General features: G+C 44.8%; 1 protein-coding gene across 3 annotated transcripts in view; it reads right to left on the bottom strand.

Annotated features, from left to right (window-relative positions):
- Nucleotides 1-506: 506 nt before the first annotated feature.
- The window catches only part of Slc36a1 (solute carrier family 36 member 1), a 49,279-nt gene continuing 29,239 nt past the window's right edge, over nucleotides 507-20,546 (bottom strand). The window contains exons 8-11 of one of the 3 annotated variants that reach the window (XM_046446403.2): nucleotides 18,452-18,550; nucleotides 14,599-14,765; nucleotides 12,244-12,413; nucleotides 507-4,851 (exon numbers count right to left, since the gene is read on the bottom strand). In XM_046446403.2, coding sequence (XP_046302359.1) covers nucleotides 4,580-4,851; nucleotides 12,244-12,413; nucleotides 14,599-14,765; nucleotides 18,452-18,550 — 708 coding nt within the window. In that variant the 3' untranslated portion in view covers nucleotides 507-4,579. Of the gene's footprint in view, nucleotides 4,852-4,878; nucleotides 5,124-5,150; nucleotides 7,756-12,243; nucleotides 12,414-14,598; nucleotides 14,766-18,451; nucleotides 18,551-20,546 lie in introns of those variants that run through there. The other 2 variants (XM_058579914.1, XM_058579913.1) reach the window with 2 other exon arrangements.

Here is a 20,546-nt window from a genome sequence, read left to right on the forward strand (position 1 = left end):
ACCTGTAAATGCCAGAATTTCATTCTTCTTTATCGCTGAGTATTTCATTTGTGTATATATACCACATTTTCTTTATCCATTCATATTAAGAATGATTTTTATTTAAAGACAACTAATCATGATGGTAAATACATATACAAAACACCTGCAGAGCAACACCTAGATTAGTGTTGTGTTGAATAACCAAGCTGACACACAGATCTGTCATGCCTGGTTATGTGGGATCATCTGACATGGCTCAGAGAGGTCTAAAATGTCTTAACTCAAGATTTGAAGAGAAACAGGGGGAAATTGGGGAGGGCAGGATTGTGTGACAGAAAAAAAAATAAATTTCATGGTCTCTTTTGTGGCAACCTCTCAGTTCCATGGATGGTTCTGCTGTTGGTACTATTTTGCCATGGGAACTCTGGGAATAACTAGAGACATTTAAACTAAAATCCAGTGAAGAGAACTGAGTGACATTAAAAAAAAAAAAGCATAAAGACAAAAACACAGACTGCAACCTCTCAAAAATAAAAAATACAATTCGTTTATTGAAAAGAAAAAGTTCAACACATAATCTATGTGTGCAATCCAAAACAAGATCTTCTACACATTCTGGCAAAATTCACATCTCTACACATACCATGGCGGAAAGACATCTCTGTAGGCACAGATGCAGTTCTGTCTGTCATCCAGACGTTGTGTGTGGTAGTTCTCTTATTCCTGGTGTTCATACTTCAATCAGCTTAGTTTACAACAGTCACCTGATTTCATTGTTCATCAAAAGAAAATTGCTTTCCCGGCATCACCTTGATTTACACCACAGAACACACCTAACAGCAGGTACCTTCCACTGTTTTGCACCTCCTGTCATCTGATAACTCAGTATCATCACCATTTATGTCCTCCGGCCAGGAATGACTCAGTGGTTTGAAGGAAAAGGAAGTACCCTCAGAGGCGGAGGCTGAGGCTGCCCGAGCAGACAGCCAGCCGGACTAACTGTCTTTGAAGTATTGACCATGATTCTCAAAGCAACCCACATTGCATTATTTTCCTCTAATGGTCTCAGAGATTTGTAATGTACTTTGGAAAATTAAATTCTAAGGCTGACTTGAAGCCGCCCTCGTGATCACCACATCCTGCCATCTCATACTGTCGGTCTCCTGTTGGACAAAGCAGCGCTGATTCCCACCGGGGGAGACACTGAGGTCTGCCATGCAAGAAAACCACAGGTACAGAGCCCTTGCCAGGCACACAGACCAGAGACCACTGAAACAGACAAAAGGGAGACGCTTCACTTCCGAGAAAGGTGAGGATGTGTAGTGTGAGACATTGATGATACTGGAGGAGAGACAAGTTTGAGAAGCAGACAGTAAGAGGAGAATAGGGAGAGGAAATGATTTTTCTAGTGATTGTTATTACTTGTCACACTGACATTATTACCTTTCCCAGGGGTAGAGAGAGTGAGCAGCAGGCACCTGCCAACGGGTTTGGCTGGAGAGGTGAGACAGGAGAGGGCGGGTCTAAGCTAAGTCATGCCTCCAAGTCACACATCTGGCCAGGGCTTGTGCAGGGGAAGGGCTCCTAGCAGCTGGATAGCAGCATGACATAAATAATGCCACTTGTGAATGGTGATAACGCCTGGGCAGAGTGAACAGCCAATGCCAGGTTACACTGCTCCCACCAAGTGCCTGCATTTATGGGGGAGGACACTGCCCACCGGGAGCTGTAATCCTGTGCCCAACAGCAGCATTTTAGAGGATTCTGAGAAAGCTACCTGTAGGCTCCTGGAAATCTGGGGATGAACCAAAGAGACGGCAGTAGGAACAGAAACCCCACGGTTTGCTTTTGGTACGTCCAGCATGCACCCTCACACTCGGGAAAACCACGGCTGTGTGATCAGTTTTCTACTTAACTGGGTGCACTCCTGAGGGGCACAGAGCACAGTGAACAGCTGGGAAGCCGGCTCATAGCCAGCATGGGAAGACACAGAAAGGGCTCTGACTCGGCAAGCACTGTGGGCAGCAGAGGAGCTTCTCAGCTGGTCCAGGGCTCCTTGCAGCACAGGAGGAAGGGCTTCCCCCAACCCACCACCTGGCTTTCCTCCTTGCCCATAAGCTGAGCAACTGCACAGCGAGGAAGGCCCTGACTGGGTCACCTTGCCTGGGTTTTCTGAAATAGCCATGCAGTCAGGTTGTCAAAGCAACAGGAGCACAAGAAAGAGATGAAGCAGGCATAGGCCATGCCAAATGAGCTCCCATATCCCTACACACTAAGGCCAGCTCTCCTGCTCACCACACTCTCTAGGCCAGGGGCCTTGAATCAACAGCTCACATGTTGCTACGAGCTGGAGCTGGAGGACCTCAGTATCCTTCGGTCCTGCTCTCAGGTCCCAGCATCACAGTCCCAACTGCAGCAATGTCCTGGGCAGGGTTGCTTCTAGCAGCTCTGAGCATACAGAGGCCTCCAATGAGGAAGTTATGGGCAGGACACAAAGTCTGGCCCCTTCACTGGCTTGTACCTGTCCACTGAAAGCAACGCTCAGGACAGCTACAGGAAGATGGGGGGTGGGGGGGGGACTGACAGTTGGGCTGCCAGAGCCCAAGTTCGGGAACAGGAAGTGACAGTTTCTGAGCCCACTTTGGTAACTTCTAGAGACCTGAGACATCAGAGGGCAGTGCCTCTGCTAATCCCGTCTGGGACCTTGGTCACATAAGCACCTATTAGAGACGACCAAAGAGCAGCAAGGGTGGGTTAAAAAGTGTCATTCTCCTAAGGGAGAATAAGTAAACAAAGGTGACATCTTCCTAAGTCATCAGATTATTAGGTAGGTTGGGACATGAGAGGGTCCACTCTTCCCATCGCCCTACCAAGAAGGTCAGGCCTTATCAGCTCGGATGGCTTTGGAACAGAAGAGAAAGAAAAAGCTGGGCTGGGGGGCGGGGGGTCGCAGCTCTGACGGGCTTTGGTGAAACACAAAAGCAAATCCCTGATAAATTCTTGCTGTTTTCCCTTAACCAACTTTCAAGCCAAATCATCTCTAGGTAAGCGAGGGCCTGGCAACAGGAATGCAGGAGACACAGAAGCTACTGTACACACACACACACACACACACAGTGGAAGAGCTGGGTAGTTAACAAATGCCTATCTGAAATACTTCACACACCAATAGGAAGGAAGTGGCAGCTCAGAGTGGGGTAACCCATCTCTCTCTGCCCTCCCAAGTTGCTCCCTAATCTGCAGGCTGACTTTGAGGTTACTCAGGATGCCTGGGAAAGGACAGGGGCAACAGTTAGTGTTCATTGGTTCCTTTCAAGGTCCAGGGCACAGAGGCTGCTGGGATGAGGCACTACTTCTGCCCTCCCCCCGTGATTATAAAAAAACCAAGCACCATGCATAGTGTCAGATCATCTGCCTAAATTCTACGAACTTCACAGCTGACTTTGTGCACACTGACCGCAGCCTCCCACCCATGGCGACAGAGTGGGTGTCTTCCCCAGAGGATGGCAAGTGAGCACTGCCATCTCTTTCTCTTGTCAGGGGATGAGATTAAAAGGGGGGCCAAGATGCACTAAGCAACCACAGGATAAGCCTCCCTTGACCAAACCCTCCTCCACTTGGCCACGCATGCCTTGGGCCCAGAGCATGCCCGAGTATTTCCCTAACACTCTTGTGTTCAGCATGAGACCAAGCTGACCAATGGGAGGAAAACCCGTGCCTCCCCATGGAGGCACACGTGCAGGCGATCCTGCTTTAAACCCCTCTGGGTGCTCCGCCAAGGGTGTGCTGAGCACCTCAACAGACATTTCCCAGAGCAAGTTTCTTTTCAGCAGGAGGAGCTGACTCAAGAAACAATTGAAGAAGAAACAATTCCTCCTAATGACCCCAGATCCGGAGTCAGATCTTAAAAACCCTCATCTTAAATAAATTATAGATACTGTCCATTTCCACAGCACTGCGTATCTTTTAAGAGTGAAAGCAATGAAGAATATAGTGTTGTGACCTGTGTGGAAGAACTCAGAGAAGGTGTGGCCCAAGGGTCCCAGCAAGCCAGAGAGGGAAAAGATTAAAAACTCTCCAGTGTGGGGTCTGGCTTAGAAGCACTAGGTAGATCCAGACACCCCCTGGAGACTTGAATAGGTAGAATACTGAGGTACGATTTTGGGAAAGAGATTAGAAAGAGGCCTGGCTTTATAAAGAGGGGAGGCTCCCACTTACTGAATCTGGGTCTGGCCTGGGACAGGAGGAAACAGCAGGTACGGGGAACTAAAATTGTTAAAGTGAGCTGTGCAACGGGGAGAATCTGGGCGAGGTTCTAAGAGCGAGGGCATGAGGAGGGGAAGAACTGAAAGTTCCGGGTTAAAATAGGTACAAATGAGCTGTCATAGAGCTGTCACTAGTGCACCTCCCAGGTGTCTCCCTGCCCCGCCCCCACCCCCAGTCTTACCCAGGCCAGGGCACCCAGATGCCACGTAGAAGGGTACCCAGACAGAGCCTGCATTTCCCAGAGGCTGACCACATCAAGGCTCTGGGGACAGTTACTGGGGGCACACACAGGGGTGGGGAGTAGGCAGGTGCAGAGAAGGCACCCAGATCACTATACAGAGGCACTGGTGGAGTTGATGGAGATGGGAGCACTGCTTGGCTGGATCAGCTCACTAAGGGCCTGGTAAGTCCCCGCCACAAAGCCCACAAAGCCCAGGATGCTGATGAGGGCGTCCTTGGCGATGGTGAGGGGGTTCATGCCCTCTGAGTAGTAGGTGGTGATCTCCAGCAACGGGGGGATGATGAGGGCCAGGGCGCTGCTGCTCATGGAGCCCACCAGGGAGATGACCAGGTCCAGGCGGGGGACGAGGATGGCCAAGATGCCTGTAGGGAGAGAGCACATGCCTGTTCACAACTGCTCAGGGCGGGGAGAGAGGCTCTCACTGATCAACCATGTCGCCAGCATCTGTCCATGTTCTGGAATGGAGAGCGCTAAGAAAGCTTAGACACCACCCGATTCAAATCTCTCGTTCCAGAGATAAGCAAGCGAAAGCCCACAGGTGTGGAACCCCCAGCGTCTCCTGGCTCAGCATACTTGCCTTCTCTGGGGTCTGGTTCTCCGTGTGCGTAGTGACAACATCATGGTGATGGCTCCACTTGACCCAATGGGATAGAAACAACACCAGAGCAGCAGTCAGGGGAACCGAGCCCAGGGAGTGGGTGGTAGGAGAACGTGGTTTGGAGCACGGGCTCTGGACTCAGAATGCTCCCAGCCCAGCCCCCGCACTAGATAGCTCATTACTTCCTCTTTTCCCAACAGCTAAATCGGGACATTAGAATGCGATCCCTGGTGTAAAAAAACTCAGAGCACTAAAAGTGCATAATCAATGCTTATGTGTTTGCTAACTTCACCACCAGGCCCTGCTTATAATAAGCCATATGGTTTGAGCCTCAATTTGTTTACAGATGAAATAAGGTGACTATTCATCCCGGATGACAGCGAGAGTCTCACCTGACTCAGAAGTTTTAAGAGGCCGTACATTCTAGTTTGGGCTCCTTGGAGTATTCTGGGATGCTTCCCCAGCACTCTGACAGCCGGGAAGCCCCGTGTGCAGCCCAAGAGGGCACAGTGCAGCAGCAGCATTCCCTTCCCATGGCTGTGCCACAAAGAGCAGCTCCCAGCCCACTGGTTTTAATCCCAACAGAAGGTGTGTGAGTGATTGCTCAAGTGCCAGCCACGTGAGTGTTTCCACTGACACACAAGCCCCTGAGAGGATGGAGGCCTCTGTCATCAGGAGAAAGAGCTCCTGGCAGGAGACAAGTGGAGACCTGCCCCCAAATCGGAGGAACCGACAGTCTCACCCTGTAACCTGGGTGGACGTCTGAACTTATGGTGGAGGAGGTAAGTGCAGCCAGACATACGCTGCACTTGGTGAAAACACTTAGAGGAAACAGGAACGGAAGCTTGTAGGGTCACAATCAGTTCTCAGTTGAACAGAGATCTATCTTCCTTCCACTTCATCATATGTCATAAGCAATCTCAGAACTGGTTCTTGCCTTCACTACAAAGTCACTATGCAAGACAAGCATTCATAATATTATCAATAGAGATTTTAAAGAGGGCGCACATTTCTCCTAAAGTTAGGGCTGCAGAGGGGAAGTCCTACTTCCTGTCTTAGCTGGACCACATGCCTCCTCCAGACCTCAATGAAGCCCAACACTGGAGAAGATAAGGAGGTAGGGAGGTTGAAGAGTGAGCTTCTCAATAACAGGAAAAAGGAAGAGAAGCAATACTCAGCCCTGGGTTCCAGAGCAGGCATGTGTTTTGCTACCAAGCAAAATGGCTTTCATCCCAGGATAGCAACCAACCACTTAGGGAAGATATGGGGCAAATGAGACCCCTCCAGGCACTAAATATCTTCATTCTGTGAGTTAAACCTTCCTAGAAAGAGGAAATCAGGAGAGATCTCAGGAAGCAGCGGCCTGGGAACACCCCGCCTCCCCACTCTTCCCTATACTCCCCCAAACCTCCTCCCAAACAAAGAGGGAGAAAGTGTTTTCCCTACCCCGGCTACATGGCTCTTGGCAGCAGCCTAGCTGTGGCCTCCACGGAAAGAGGCACTGAGGAGAACCTAAAACTAGACCACGTGGTGAGTCAAGAGACTGCGCTATTACACAACTGTGGCTTCAGACGCCAACAATGTGATCCTGCAACCACCGAAGCTCCATGAGGCAAACAGCCAGGCTCAGAAAAGGAGCTGACTGGAGCCTGTGGCTTTGGACCACATTAGAAAGGGCTGATTCATACCCAAGGGAAGAGCAAAGCACTTCGAAGGACAAACTCGGAACTACAGAACGACTGGGACTCTCCCGGCTCCCGCGGCAGGAAGCTCTTGCAGCTGCTCTTAAGATCAATGTTTGGGTATGATTGCACGAAGGGTGTGACTCTACATCATGCACAACCAGAGAAATGAAAAGTTGTGCTCCTTTTGTGTACAAAAATTAAATAAAATGAAAAAAAAAATCAATGTTTGGTGAAATCCACCAGATTAATTTTTACTACTTTTTAAATTTAATTAAGTCATTATTTTATTAAGGTCAAGGGATTTGTCATCATTCTACAATCATGGATATACTGATTTTTCCCCCCATATTTTTTATTGGTACATTGTAATTATATATAAAGTGGGATTTGTTGTTATACATTTGTACATGCACATGGCATTACAATATAATTTGGTCAGTATTGTTACCCATTGTTCTTTTAAATGTCTAGAAATATGCCTTCAAAATAGCAATAATCTTGAGCAGATATAAAATTTCATTTAGTACATAAAAGCAAGAGAAACAGCTGGGTGCGGTGGTGCATGCCTATAATCCCAGTGACTTGGAAGGCTGAGGCAGGAAGAGTGTGAGTTCAAAGCTAGCCTCAGCAAAAGTGAGGCTCTAAGCATCTCAGTGAAACCCTGTCTATACATAAAAATACAAAATAAGGTGGGGGATGTGGCTCAGTGGCCAAGTGCCCCTGAATTCAATCCCTGGTACACTCCTCCCCCCCCAAAAAAGGCAAGAGAAACTACCTATATGTCTAATACTAAAGTAATAGTTTAAATAGAACCTACCAAAAGAATGGAAAATTGAATCCCTTTCTCTTGCCATGTACAAAAGTTAACTCAAAATGGATCAAGGAGCTAGATATCAAACCAGAAACTCTGCGTCTGATAGAAGAAAAAGTTGGCTCTAATCTCCATCTCGTGGGGTCAGGCTCCAAATTCCTTAATAGGACACCTATAGCACAAGAGTTAAAATCAAGAATCAATAAATGGGCCTAAACTAAAAAGTTTTTTTCCTCAGCAAGAGAAACAATAAGAGAGGTAAATAGGGCGCCTACATCCTGGGAACAAATTTTTATTCCTCACACTTCAGATAGAGCCCTAATATCCAGAGTATACAAAGAAATAAAAAAAATTAAACAATAAGAAAATAACCCAATCAACAAATGGGCCAAGGACCTGAACAGACACTTCTCAGAGAGGGATATATACAATTAATCAACAAATACACGAAAAAATGCTCACCATCTCTAGCAATCAGAGAAATGCAAATTAAAACCACTCTAAGATACCATCTCACTCCAGTAAGAATGGCAGCCATTATGAAGTCAGACAGCAAGTGCTGGTGAGGATGTGGGGAAAAGGGTACACTTGTACATTGCTGGTGGGACTGCAAATTGGTGCAGCCAATCTGGAAAGCAGTATGGAGATTCCTGGGAAAGCTGGGAATGGAACCACCATTCGACCCAGCTATTCCCCTTCTCGGACTATTCCCCAAAGACCTAAAAAGAGCATACTATAGGGATACAGCTACATCAATGTTCATAGCAGCACAATTCACAATAGCTATACTGTGGAACCAACCCAGATGCCCTTCAATAGATGAATGGATAAAAAAAATTTGGCATTTATACACAATGGAATATTACTCAGCACTAAAAAAAAATCATGGCATTTGCAGGGAAATGGATGGCATTAGAGCAGATTATGCTAAATGAAGCTAGCTAATCCCTAAAAAACAAATGCCGAATGTCTTCTTTGATATAAGGAGGGCAACTCAAAACAGAGCAGGGAGGAAGAGCATGAGAAGATTACCATTAAACAGGGACGAGAGGTGGGAGGGAATGGGGGAGAAAAGGGAAATTGCATGGAAATGGAAGGAGAACCTCATTGTTATACAAAATTACACATAAGAGGATGTGAGGGGAAAGGGAAAAAAAGAGAGAAATGAATTATAGTGGATGGGGTAGAGAGAGGTGATGGGAGGGGAAGGGAGAGGAGGGGGGGATAGGAAGGGGATAGGAAGGGGATAGGAAAGGCAGCAGAATACAGCAGACACTAGTATGGCAGTATGTATAAATGTGGATGATAATCAATGTGATCCTGCAATCTGTACACGGGGTAAAGATGGGAGTTCATAACCCACTTGATTCAAATGTATGAAATATGTCAAGAGCATTGTAATGTTTTGAGCAACCAATAAAAAAATTTAAAAAAGAATGGAATATATAGTAAAGTCATGAAAATATAAAGAGCATGCATATTCATGATATAATATTAAACAAAATGGGAAAAACCGTTATGTGTGCACTATGATTACAACTATTTTTACCATGTACCTGTGAGGGTTAAGACAAACGAGATAAAAGTGCAAAATAAAAATCATTTTTGTTAAGCCAGTGGTATATTGAGAACTTTTTTCCCTTCAAATGGCTTTATATTAACTTTCATTTTTTAGAGCAATGTTTTTGTGGAAATTTAATCAAGTCAAGCATAAACTACTATAGAGAATCACAGAACTTGGAGTTGAGAGAGACCTCAGAGATCAGACCTCTTCCTATCTCACAGTTGAGGAATCTGAGGCCTCCATGAGGGGCCCTGGGAGGTTCCCCATAGCTGCACAGCTCATTCAGGATGCCCTTCTTCACTGTAGCTGCAAGACGGTGAAGTGTGAAAGGCCAAAGACCTCGAGAAGCCACTCTGCACCTAGACACTATGTGCTCTGGAAGGTCTCGCTGCCCGGGATGTTTTGTGTCTGTGGGTCTCAGGCTGAGCAGGCCTCATAACTGATATTGTTTTATGTTATTACATCTTCTATGGTAGGTTTCTGAAAATCTCATCCCTAACTGAAGTAACATCTTTCACATGGCAAATGCCACCGAGATTTCAGACCAAGCATAGAAGGATGGGTTAGTGCCTGAGGGATCCAAAGGAAGAATTTCTCCTTCACCTCCAGACTCTCAGGTGCTCCGGACATAAGGTAACCCGCTGAGTCTGCATTTCTGACTTTGGAGTTCAACTTTCTCATCACATCCCCCACCCCACAAGGATGAACAGTCATGACTACTTTTAACACTTAAAGTTGGACCAAAGTCCCCTCTGCCCAGGACCCCTGGGAAATAGAGGATGAGGTAAAGGAGGAAAAGTTGAGAAAATTCTGGGAAACACCACAGATGGCAAGAAAATAAGCTGCCACTTAAAGGTCTGGTTATAATTGAAAACAATCAGTTACATCAAAGACCTAAAATCCTCTACCAGTCAGCCTGTGCCAGAAGATCTGAAAGAACTGAGAAGCAAGAACAAAAGGAGCTCTCATCAACACGAAAGGCCTCTACCAATTCCCACAATTACTTCAAAGTCTCCAGGGAAGGTAGGAGAAGCCAGAGTGCTGTGGGCTCTGCTGGGCTGCCTGCTTTAAAAGGATGACAGTGCCCTGCTAATCACAGCAGATCACAGGAGAAGGGCAAAAAGGGCAGGTCCTCCAAGATCAAATGCAGCCTGTGGCCTTTGAGCATCGTTCTGTAAAGGGGAGGGGAGCCACACAGAGCAGGGACAAGTAGAGCAAAAACCCAGGAGTCATCTAAGGACTGCAGGAGGCCTATGAATCAGGACTCCTGCCTCCTGCAGGGTGTGGTGGAAACAAACCTGGTGGGGAGCCAGACACAGGCTTCGGGGAGGCCAAGCCAGGCTTGAGAAGAAAGTGGGACAGTGGTGGGGGGGGGGCAGGAATCTGGGCCAGTATCACCACCCGGCCCTCCAGGGCAGGGGGAAGGAGCTGCTTGGTCAGTTATAGCACATTTTACATAGACAGACCTACTTCTTCTATAGGAACCACTTTGAAAAAAGGCAAGTGATTTAAACTATTCCCATCTTTTTTTTTTTTTCCAATGCCCTTTATATTTAAGAATCAGGCCTTCAGAGCTGATATTAGAAGTTACTGCATACATGGAATGTGTCTCCTCAACACCTGAAGCTCACATCCATCCATGGAAAAAAACCCTATACATCTAAATCAAAGCACAAGAGCTGCTGGCAGAAGCCAGGATTGAAATCCACATGCAAGATGACTATCTTACCATCACCCGTTCGGGCAACAGCTGGAAAAGCAAGACACGTCAGTGGCTCTGTGCCCTGGAGTAGCTGTTCCCAGACACTGCTCTAGGAGATGTCCAGATAAGAGGCAGAGTAGAAGCCAGGTTCCTGGATGCTCTGTAGGACTGGTGAGTCCAAGTTATCCACCCTCTGCCCTGCTCCTACCTAGACCTACTCTGCAAGAAATCCTAAGGAGAGCTGCCCGTGATTAAATCAGAAAGTCAGGCAAAGGCCTTCATCTTCCTAGTCCTAGATAGTTCTTTCCACACAGAGATTTTGGATGCTAGGCTTCCACCCTCTATCTTTGAAGAACAACAATGGCAGGGTCTGCAGGTGGCCCAAAGAATTCATTATGGGACACATATAAGTCCAGTCCTCACATCTGCGTGGGTAGATGAACGGAATGGATAGCCTCTTGCTTGGCTTTCCCTTGGTAATAGACCACCAATCAAGTCAAATGCTAGACAACATTCGCGTCTTTCATCTCTAAAATATTCAACTATGGGTCACCTAAAACATCATACAGACCTATCCTTATTTCAAAGATAAAGAACCAGACTGAATAATTTAAGAAAATTCCCAGGAAAGTCCCAATATAATATACAAAAATGTTCTTGTCCCAATAAAACAAGAAAAAAAAAGCCATATATAGCCAAAAAAAGATAAATTAATGCTTTAAGCATTTTAATTTAGAAAACAATGGCAAATCTCCTAGAAATTTAAGTTAGATATTATGGACCAATTTGTTCAGGGGTTCCATAGCCTATCAATTCACAGAAGTTACAAAAAAAAATTTTATTGTTTTAAATTAACTCAGTTTTCAACTAACAGCAAATAAGGGGATATCATCTTAAATCGTACCCCTTGTCACAGGGGAAGGGGAATAAAACAACTAGATTAATGGATACACATTGTCTAAGAAACTTATTAGACTGACATTCAAAAATGCCCAGAATTGTATAATCCCAGCTCAGAATGAACAACTATGAGAAAAAATAAGCATGCACCTTCTGTGTAGGTGACCTGACCTCATCATGGATGTAGGCCAAGTGGCTCTCTCTAGGATAATTTACCTTAGTTTATGTGGAAGAGTGATGACATGTCTTTACTGAGTTACTATCATCCCTGCAGCATTTCATTCCACATCTATAAACAACTGTCCTCATTCCAGAGTCCTTGAGAGCACACACTAAGCCCACCCCCTTCACCATCTGGATGTGCCCTGACTCCGAGTGAGGTGTGTGCCGGGTATTCTGCCCATGGTACAGGTGGCCTCACGACAATACACACACCCTCTTCCCCCATGTAAGCCCTCTGGGAAAAACAAGCAGTTATCTTTCCTTCTACTCACACGTCAGGCAGACCATCACCGTGCGCACGAACAGGTCCACCACCAACTCGCAGTGCTCAGGCGCTCGGGACACAAAGAAGGGGATGATGATCTCAGCCGGGACGTAGAACTGGAGCGCGTAGGTGAAGAAGATGCCAATGGAGTAGAGCAGCTTAACAGACTGGTACAACCTGCAGAGGGAGCGGGGTACCTTCAGAAGCCTGCTCAGCACGCCTAGACATCATCAGAGGGAAGGCAAAAGAGTCCCACAGCAACCTGGGAACACCTGTTCAGGTCACACACACATGTCCTTTAGGCCCAGCAATTTCACCCCTAGGAATTTATCTCACAAAGGCACTTGTAACGTGTGCACAAAAGGTGCATTCAAAATATGGCACAGCAATGTTATTTAAGAATGGAAAACTGAAAACGATTGAATGTTAATCATTGAAGAACTGGTTAATTAACTCGGCCCCATGAAGCTCTTAAAAAGTATAAGGCAGTGCTCCAGGTGCTGATGCAGAACTATCTCCACTGTGTGCTACAGCTTGATGCAGTCCAGTGTCTACCAAGTGCTATAATTTGTTTCAGAAAAAAAAAAAAAGAGAACCCCACCAACAGCCACACCCTGGGACATTCTCATGTACACGAAAACACAAGAGGGTGGAGTATGGCTGCCGCTGAAATTATAGCACTGTCTTCTAGGGATGGGGGTGGTAAAACTTAATATTCTTTATATACATTTTGCACATTTGTAACCTTCACCATGCACAGACAGATATATATATCCTTCCAAAATAAAAATGGCTTAAAATATAATAAGCCTATTTATATCCTTCCCACCCAGTTCAGTGCTCCCTAGAATCAGATAGTGGCCATACAGGGATCTACAGGCAGGTGCAGAATCGTTTCCACCCCACCCTGGCTGCCTTTCTACCATGTCTTTACAAGTATCTGCCTGCGAAGACCATTAACTCACCCTAGGATATCCCCCAACTTACCACCCCAGGGTCCTCTCATGCAGGGTAGAAGAAAGTGCTTATGGCTCTGATTCAATCATTCAAGGGAAAGGCACTCTGCCCTGAGCAAAGCTCCACTTTCAACAATACTGTCAGGTGTTAAGCAGGGACAGGCATTTGGCCTCCCCTGTTGGGGATCTAGCTAAATGTGCTCATAAATTATGTGTTGGACTGAACACCTAGATGACATTCTACACTATGAGTGGGAGAACCCTGGGGAGAGACTGAATTTAGAAAAAGTCTCACTTGCTCCAGGGTAATACAATTTCTTGGAAAAACCAGCTGGTGGCTCTATAGCTAAACTCAAAGCAGCACCAAAGCCCCCAGAGATGCAAAGTCTGGAGTCAGGAGAGTCCCATGCAGGGAAAGCTACATGCATCAACCCAGGGTGGGTGGAGAGATGACAGCAGCTGGGTTTGGGTGTCAAAGGGAAAATAAACACTGACAAGTGTTCCCCGAGGTTTCAGGTGATCTGGCTGCTTCTGCTGATCCTGATCTTCTTGTCTCCCAGGGAAAGGTGACATGGTTACGCCAAGCTACCACCTGACTCTTCTCTATTGAAAGCACAGGCACATTGGAAATTTAAAAGAGGAATAGAAGAAGAAAGACTTTCTGAAAACAATGGTCCATTGCCCAGCTACTATTCGGCTGGCTGTGCAACATACTTAATCCTCAGACTTCTGATCAGGGCATCCTGTGTTACATGCTAATGCTACTGAGTAAATATTTTCCTCAATTTTCTCCATCTGTTCTTGTCCAAAGACTCACCAATCAGAGTTGCAATATGCACACACAGGCAGGCAGATCAGGCAGGCTGGACTGAAAGGTTAGTTTTATTCCTTGGGGCCCTAACAAGCTTCTCAGAGTCTACAAGCAGCTGTTCTCCATAACGAGATTTTCATCTTCCAAACAGAATTACTGCTCAGCACACACGCTGTGACATCTAAGCATTTCAATATGTCTCAGTGTTTTTTTACAATACATCCACTAATGAAAGATGAATAGTCTCCAGGAAACTGGGATCCAAAGCAAGATGCTCCCACATGGAGGCATGGCAGAAACCAGTAGTGAAACAGACTGGCCCTCCTCTTTTGCTTAAGGTGAGCAGGATGGACGCTTGGTCCTTCTAGGTTCAGGATTTCCTAGGAGAAATGACTTGTCAATCAGCTGATCAACACATGGATCTGTATAAGTCTCCATAGGAATGACTCACCCAAATAATCATGCATTCAGCTCAGCCAAGGAGCGATGTGTCCAACCAAGACTGATTTAAGAGATAAGAGGAAGAACACACCTTCTGATCCACTAATTTTATAAAACATCTTGTGCTTCTAGGTTTCCATCCCCCGCCACATACCAGCAGTTGGGCAGGTTGAGGGTGATGCTGCCTTGGATATCAGCTCCAAATTCCAGGTACCCGAGGCATCCCAGGGTGATGTAGAGGCCGGTGACGATGCCCATCCCCAAGTATAGGATGAGTGGAAATTTCTGAGGATCCTTCATTTTGTTTTCAAGGGGCAGCACCTATGAGACAATAGTAAGAGAAGAGAGAAAGCACAGGAAAAAGTAAAATTAACAACCAACAAAAATATTATCATCAGAAAAAAGGAAGTTCTTTATCCCCAGAATTCCCTAAAAGCCCAACTATCCTTTACTAGACAGACAACTCAGCCAAAGTGATTTCTTCGTAAGTTACACTCTTGGGACTACAAGAGGCTCCATCATCTCCATAGAAGTCCTGAGAGGTAAGGGTGGGTAGGAAAAGAACCAGGCCAGCTCTGTCGTCCTGCAGCAGGACCCCTCAGGCAGGGAGGACCATTCCCCTGAGTGCAGGTGTGGTCCCCAGCAGCCCCCCCTTACCTGACTGACATCACAGCTTCTTGCTAACCTGTCTCAAAAGGTGAATCACAGGTCAAAGAAAATGGCCAGGGTAGTTCTCAGCAACAAATTCCCTACCTCAACAGGGGCAGGGACAGTGGTGACAACTTAAGCCTCCAAGTTAAAGGAGCTGAGATGCTGGACACAGCTTGACCAACAGAGGATCTTGAGACTCGGGTGCTTAACTGGGTCCAGTTTCCAGGTTCCTGTTTCAAACCACTGACGCTCGCTGCCTCCTTAGTCCTGTCAGGGCATGTTCTTTAACACCGGGGGAAGCAAAGGCTCCTTAGAAGGGAGACCTCATTTAGGAACTGAGGGGATGGAGGGTAGCAGGTATGATGTGACATCTTCACAACCTGCTACCAACTAGGTCTGGAGCCATGATGGGGAAAATCAGTGTAGGCAATGACCAACTGTCCCACGAACTACCTCTGACCTTGTCATGATGCTCATTTTCCTGCAGTGCCCGTGGCCATGAGGCATAATAGGTCTGTGCTGTCTACACCTGACACCACTGCTCAGGCCCCATGCTGCAGCTCTGCGCCCTTCTGGGCCTTGGCATCCCCATGGCCAGCTGCAGCATCTCAAGCCCCAGCTAATCCACATCCAATTTGAAACAGCTTCCCAACTTGTGTGTTGTTTTCCTTCGTGCCAGAGTACCAAGAGCCTCTGGGCAGGGAACCATCAGGCCTGGGTCAGTCATGAAAGCATACTGAACACACAGGTGCTTTACCTGCCACCCTGAGCAACCCTTCAATCCAGGACAAAGAGCCCAGATAGTAGTGTTAGCTCTCTAACAATGGAAAATACAAAATAATCTTGAAGTGTGGGATAATGATGTCTCCAGAGTGACTCTGTATCCAAGCCGTGGCTAATGATATAAAGCAAAGAACAGCCTCTACACTGTGCTGCTAGGAGAATTGATTAAAATTTGGTAGCACATTCCTTAAGAACCACTGACCCTGGGCATCTTTCCATATGCTCTCAAACTCTCCTTTCAAGTCCTGAGTTCTTGGGGCCACTTTTACACTGATAAAATATGGGCCCACTTGGGGCTCTGACCAGCAGCTGGAAAGCACTTATGTTCTTGAATCAAGGTGAGAAAGTCCTCCCAGGCCCCAGGAAAGAGCCCAGGGGAAGGTTTAAAACCTCAGGACAATTGTGTTTTACACGCAGTCACTCACAGTCTCCCCCTGGGTCAGATCCTTAAATACATTCCATCAAAATCGCTGGGGCGAGTCCTCAGTATTTTGACAAAAAAAAATTGGCTTCTAGTTTTTTAAAAAGTGAATAAGTGGTAGGGATTTCAAATTGGGAGAGAAAGGAATGCTAGGAAAGGGAAGTGTCTTCTCATTTTCAAAGCTTTGGTCAGTAGAGCTCATTAGTTACTTCGGAGAGGAATCCTGGGCCTTTATTATGAAAAATACAAATAAATTAGGTACAGCTGAGTGGCAGATACACTTTAGGTAAAGAAATCTGGTAAAACCATAGCAATGACAGGAGGAGCCTGGGCCATGAGTGAAGACTACTTACTCATTTGCACATAAAAAATATACTGCATCAATGTGCCCGGGCAGATGACTTACTCATAGATTTATTGATTCAATAATATTGTTGGTAAAATAAAAATTTATTGAATGGTTATTATCATATATGTCAGGGACTATACAAAGCACTGAAAACATATCTCAATAAAACTTTTTAATTGGTGCATATTAATTATTTAGGGTCTCAACTGTGGCATATTTGGACATGCGTATGACATAATTTGACCAATTCCACTCCCAGTACCTCCCCTGGTCCATCCCTCCTTCCTCATGATCCCTTTTCTCTTCCTAAGAGTTTCCCCTCTATCTTCATGAGACCCTTTATCCCCTTTTTTCTCTCTAGCTTTCCCATGACAGAAAACACACAACACTTGTATTTTTGAGTCTGGATTATTCCACTTGAAATAATGCTATCAAGTTCCATTGATTTTCCTGAAAATGATATGATTTCATCCTTTATGGACGAATACAACTTCTTTATCCATCCATCTGATAATGAAAACCCTGGATGGTTCCACAACTTGGCTATTGTGAATTGTGCTCCTATAAACATGAGACGCCATGTGAACTCTAAAGTACTGTCTTTATCTTTCGGATAGATACCGAGGATCGGTAGAGCTGAATCATAAAGTTCTTTAGTTTTTTGAAAAACCCTGATACTGATTTCCATAGTGGCCACACTGATTTACATCCACATGGACAGGGTATAAGTGTTCCCTTCTCCCTGCTTCCCTGTCAGCATTTATTGTTATTTGTGTTTTTGATGGTTGCCATTCTTACTGGAGTAAAACAGAATCACAGTGCAGTTAGTTTTCCTTTCCACATTTTTTATCAGTGCATTATAGTTGTACATAATGATGAGATTTGTTGTTACATATTTGTATATGCACATAATATAACAATACATTTGGGCCAATATCACTCCCCAGCACTCCCCCGCCCCCAGTCCCTTCTACTGATCTTCCTTTGATTTTCATGAGATCATCACCCACCACCACCACCACTTTTCTTTTCCTTCCCTGGCTTCTACATGTGAAAAAAAGCATTTGGCACATGACCTTCTGATTTTGGCTTATTTCACTTAACATATAGTCTCTACTTCCATTCATTTTCCTGCAAATGACATAATTTCATCTTTCTTTATGGCTGAATTGTGTACATATACCACACTTTCTTTATCCATTCATCTGTTGATGTACACCTTGCCAGATTTCATGGTTAAATTACTATGAATTGTGCTGCTATATAAATGGGTATACATGGATCATTGTAGTGTGATGACTTTAATCCTTCAGTATAAACACCAAGGAGTGGTATAACTGGGTCATATGGTGATTCTAAGCCTAGTCTTTTGAGGAACCTCCATACTGATTTCCATAGTGGTTGTACTAATTTACAATCTCACCAACAGAGTAAAAGTGTTCCTTTTTCTCGACATCCTCTCCAGCATTTATTATTTGTATTCTTGACGACTGCCATTCTGATTGGTGTGAGATCAAATCTCAGTATAGTTTTGATTTACATTTCTCTAACTACTAACAAAGTTGAACATTTTAAAAATATATTTGTTGACCATTTGCATTTCTTCTTTTGAGAAGTGTGTTTAGTTCATCTGTCCATTAATTGAGGGGTTTTGTGGGGGTTTTTTTGGTGTTAAGTCTATTGAATTCTTTATATTTTCTAGATAATAATCCTCTGTCAGAAGAGTAGGTAGCTTTACAGCAGACAGTGAGGTCACCAAGCTCAACAGGGAACCCTCAGGCCCAACCACAGCACAACTCTTACCATTCCAATGCCTTCAAAGGCAAAGATGGCCGTGCCAAAGAAGAGAGGGTAGGTTTTCCAGGATGCCACCAAGGGGAGGTTTCTGGGGTCAGGGATTTTCTGAAAGAGACAAACAAACAAAGCAAAAGGCTATATGACAGAGATTGAAGATTTGAACTACAAATCAGAGAAGTCAGGCCTTTTCTGAAATTCAAGATTCTCCAAAGGGAGAAAGCCTGATATCTGACAGATGATTTGGGGACATTTAGCCCAGTTGTATTTTTTTCTCTTCAAGCTGGGAAAACCCTAAATTGCTTTGGGGGATGACTAGTTCAATGTACCATAAGACATTGAAATGCTGGGGCTTGCATAAAGAGAGTCACATTCTTTCACTGGGTAATCCTATCCCCAGAAATTTAATGCATGAAGAAAAGAAAATCAAAAGATGAAAACAGTTGAGCATAGCTATTTAGCAAAGTAACTGCCAACAACCACTTTAAAGAATCCCAATTGCTCAGTTAAGTAATGACCCATATACTAACTGTATCACAGATTATATACTATTTAAAAAGTAAAAATTGAGATGATTAGTAGTAAATACAAACTATTTATGCAATAGAAACTTTTTTTATATTTGTATAATCACTATGATGGGCCTATATAAGCACTCCATATAGATAAATATGAAGGGAAGGGGGTCAATTTTTAGATTGGCCCCTTTCCTTTTTTCTCTTTTTTTAAAATTGTCAATGAAATGGAGCATTTTGAACATATGAGTAAGTATAAGACAAGAGTGTTGAAAAACACAGGGGAACAGCAAAAAGAATATTAAAAATAAACAGGCAAGTTTTTTAAAAAAGCAATTATTAAGTATAGGCATAATGTTCCTAGCAGGGAGGGATGGTCCCAGAGTCCTATTTGGCTCACCCCTGACCAGCTACTGGTAATGGACTGTGTCAAAGAAATGGGGGATGGGTGGGGACTCAGAAGTTGCTGCCCTTTTAGAATTGGGCTTTTCAACCAAGTGCATACACTACTTAGGTTAAAAATTGCCTCTTATAATATGCTATGGTTTGAACATGGCTTGTCCCCTCTGAAGCTCAGCTGAAACTTGACTGCCGTTGTGGCAATATTGAAAATAGGGCCTTTAAAAGGTTGTTAAGAAGGATCAATGCTTTTCTTGTGAAACTGTCCACAATGAAAGGAATAAATAAACTCTTGCTGTCAAAGGACTGAATCAGTTACAATGAAAGCAGGTTGCTATAAAGTGAGGCTGCCTCCTGTTTTCTGTCTCTTCCATACGTGGAGATTTGCCCTTCTGCCTTTCTGCCATACTAGGAAGTGACACAAGGCCCCCACCATTATTCAAACAGTCCAAGGTATCATTCCCTTGGACTTCCCAGACTTTAGAACCATGAGCTAAATAAACATTTATTCTTTGTAGATTATCTAGTTAGTATTCTGGGATAGCAACAGAAAACAATAGTAATGATTTTTTTAAAAACATTTATTTTTTAGTTGTAGTTGGACTCAATATCTTTATTTATTTATTTTTATGTGGTGCTGAGGATCGAACCCAGGGCCTCGCATGTGCTAGGCGAGTGCTCTACCTGTGAGCCAAAACCTCAGCCAATGATATTTTTCAATCAATTTAACTATTGGGTTAGTCAGTTTTCTGTCACTGCGACAAAATACCCGAGGTAATCAACTTTTAAGGAGGAAAGGTTTCTTTTGGCTCATACTTTCAGAGAATTCATTCCATGGTCAGTTCACTCCTTTGCTTTTGGACCTGTGGTAAGGCAAAACATCATAGCAGGGAGTGCATGGTAAAGCAAAGCTGCTCATGTCACAGAGGCTCAGAAGGAGTGGTCAGAGGAGAGCCAAGGTAATACCCCTTCCTTCAATTCCATGCTTCATATGACCTAACTTTCCCACCAGGCCCCATCTCTTTAAGGTTCCATCACCTTCCAATTGTGCCACAGACTGGTGACCAAGCCTTTAACCTATGGGCCTTTGCAGGACAATTGTCCAAACCTTCTCAACTATATAGGTATTTAGATAAATACGGGGCATGCTCTAACAGTGCAACAGAATAGCAGCAAGTGAACCAAGGAAG

This window comes from Marmota monax, unplaced genomic scaffold, assembly GCF_021218885.2.
Source record: "Marmota monax isolate L192 unplaced genomic scaffold, Marmota_monax_Labrador192_F-V1.1 WCK01_AAM20220418_F8-fsc00188, whole genome shotgun sequence".
NCBI classification, from domain to species: domain Eukaryota; kingdom Metazoa; phylum Chordata; class Mammalia; order Rodentia; family Sciuridae; genus Marmota; species Marmota monax.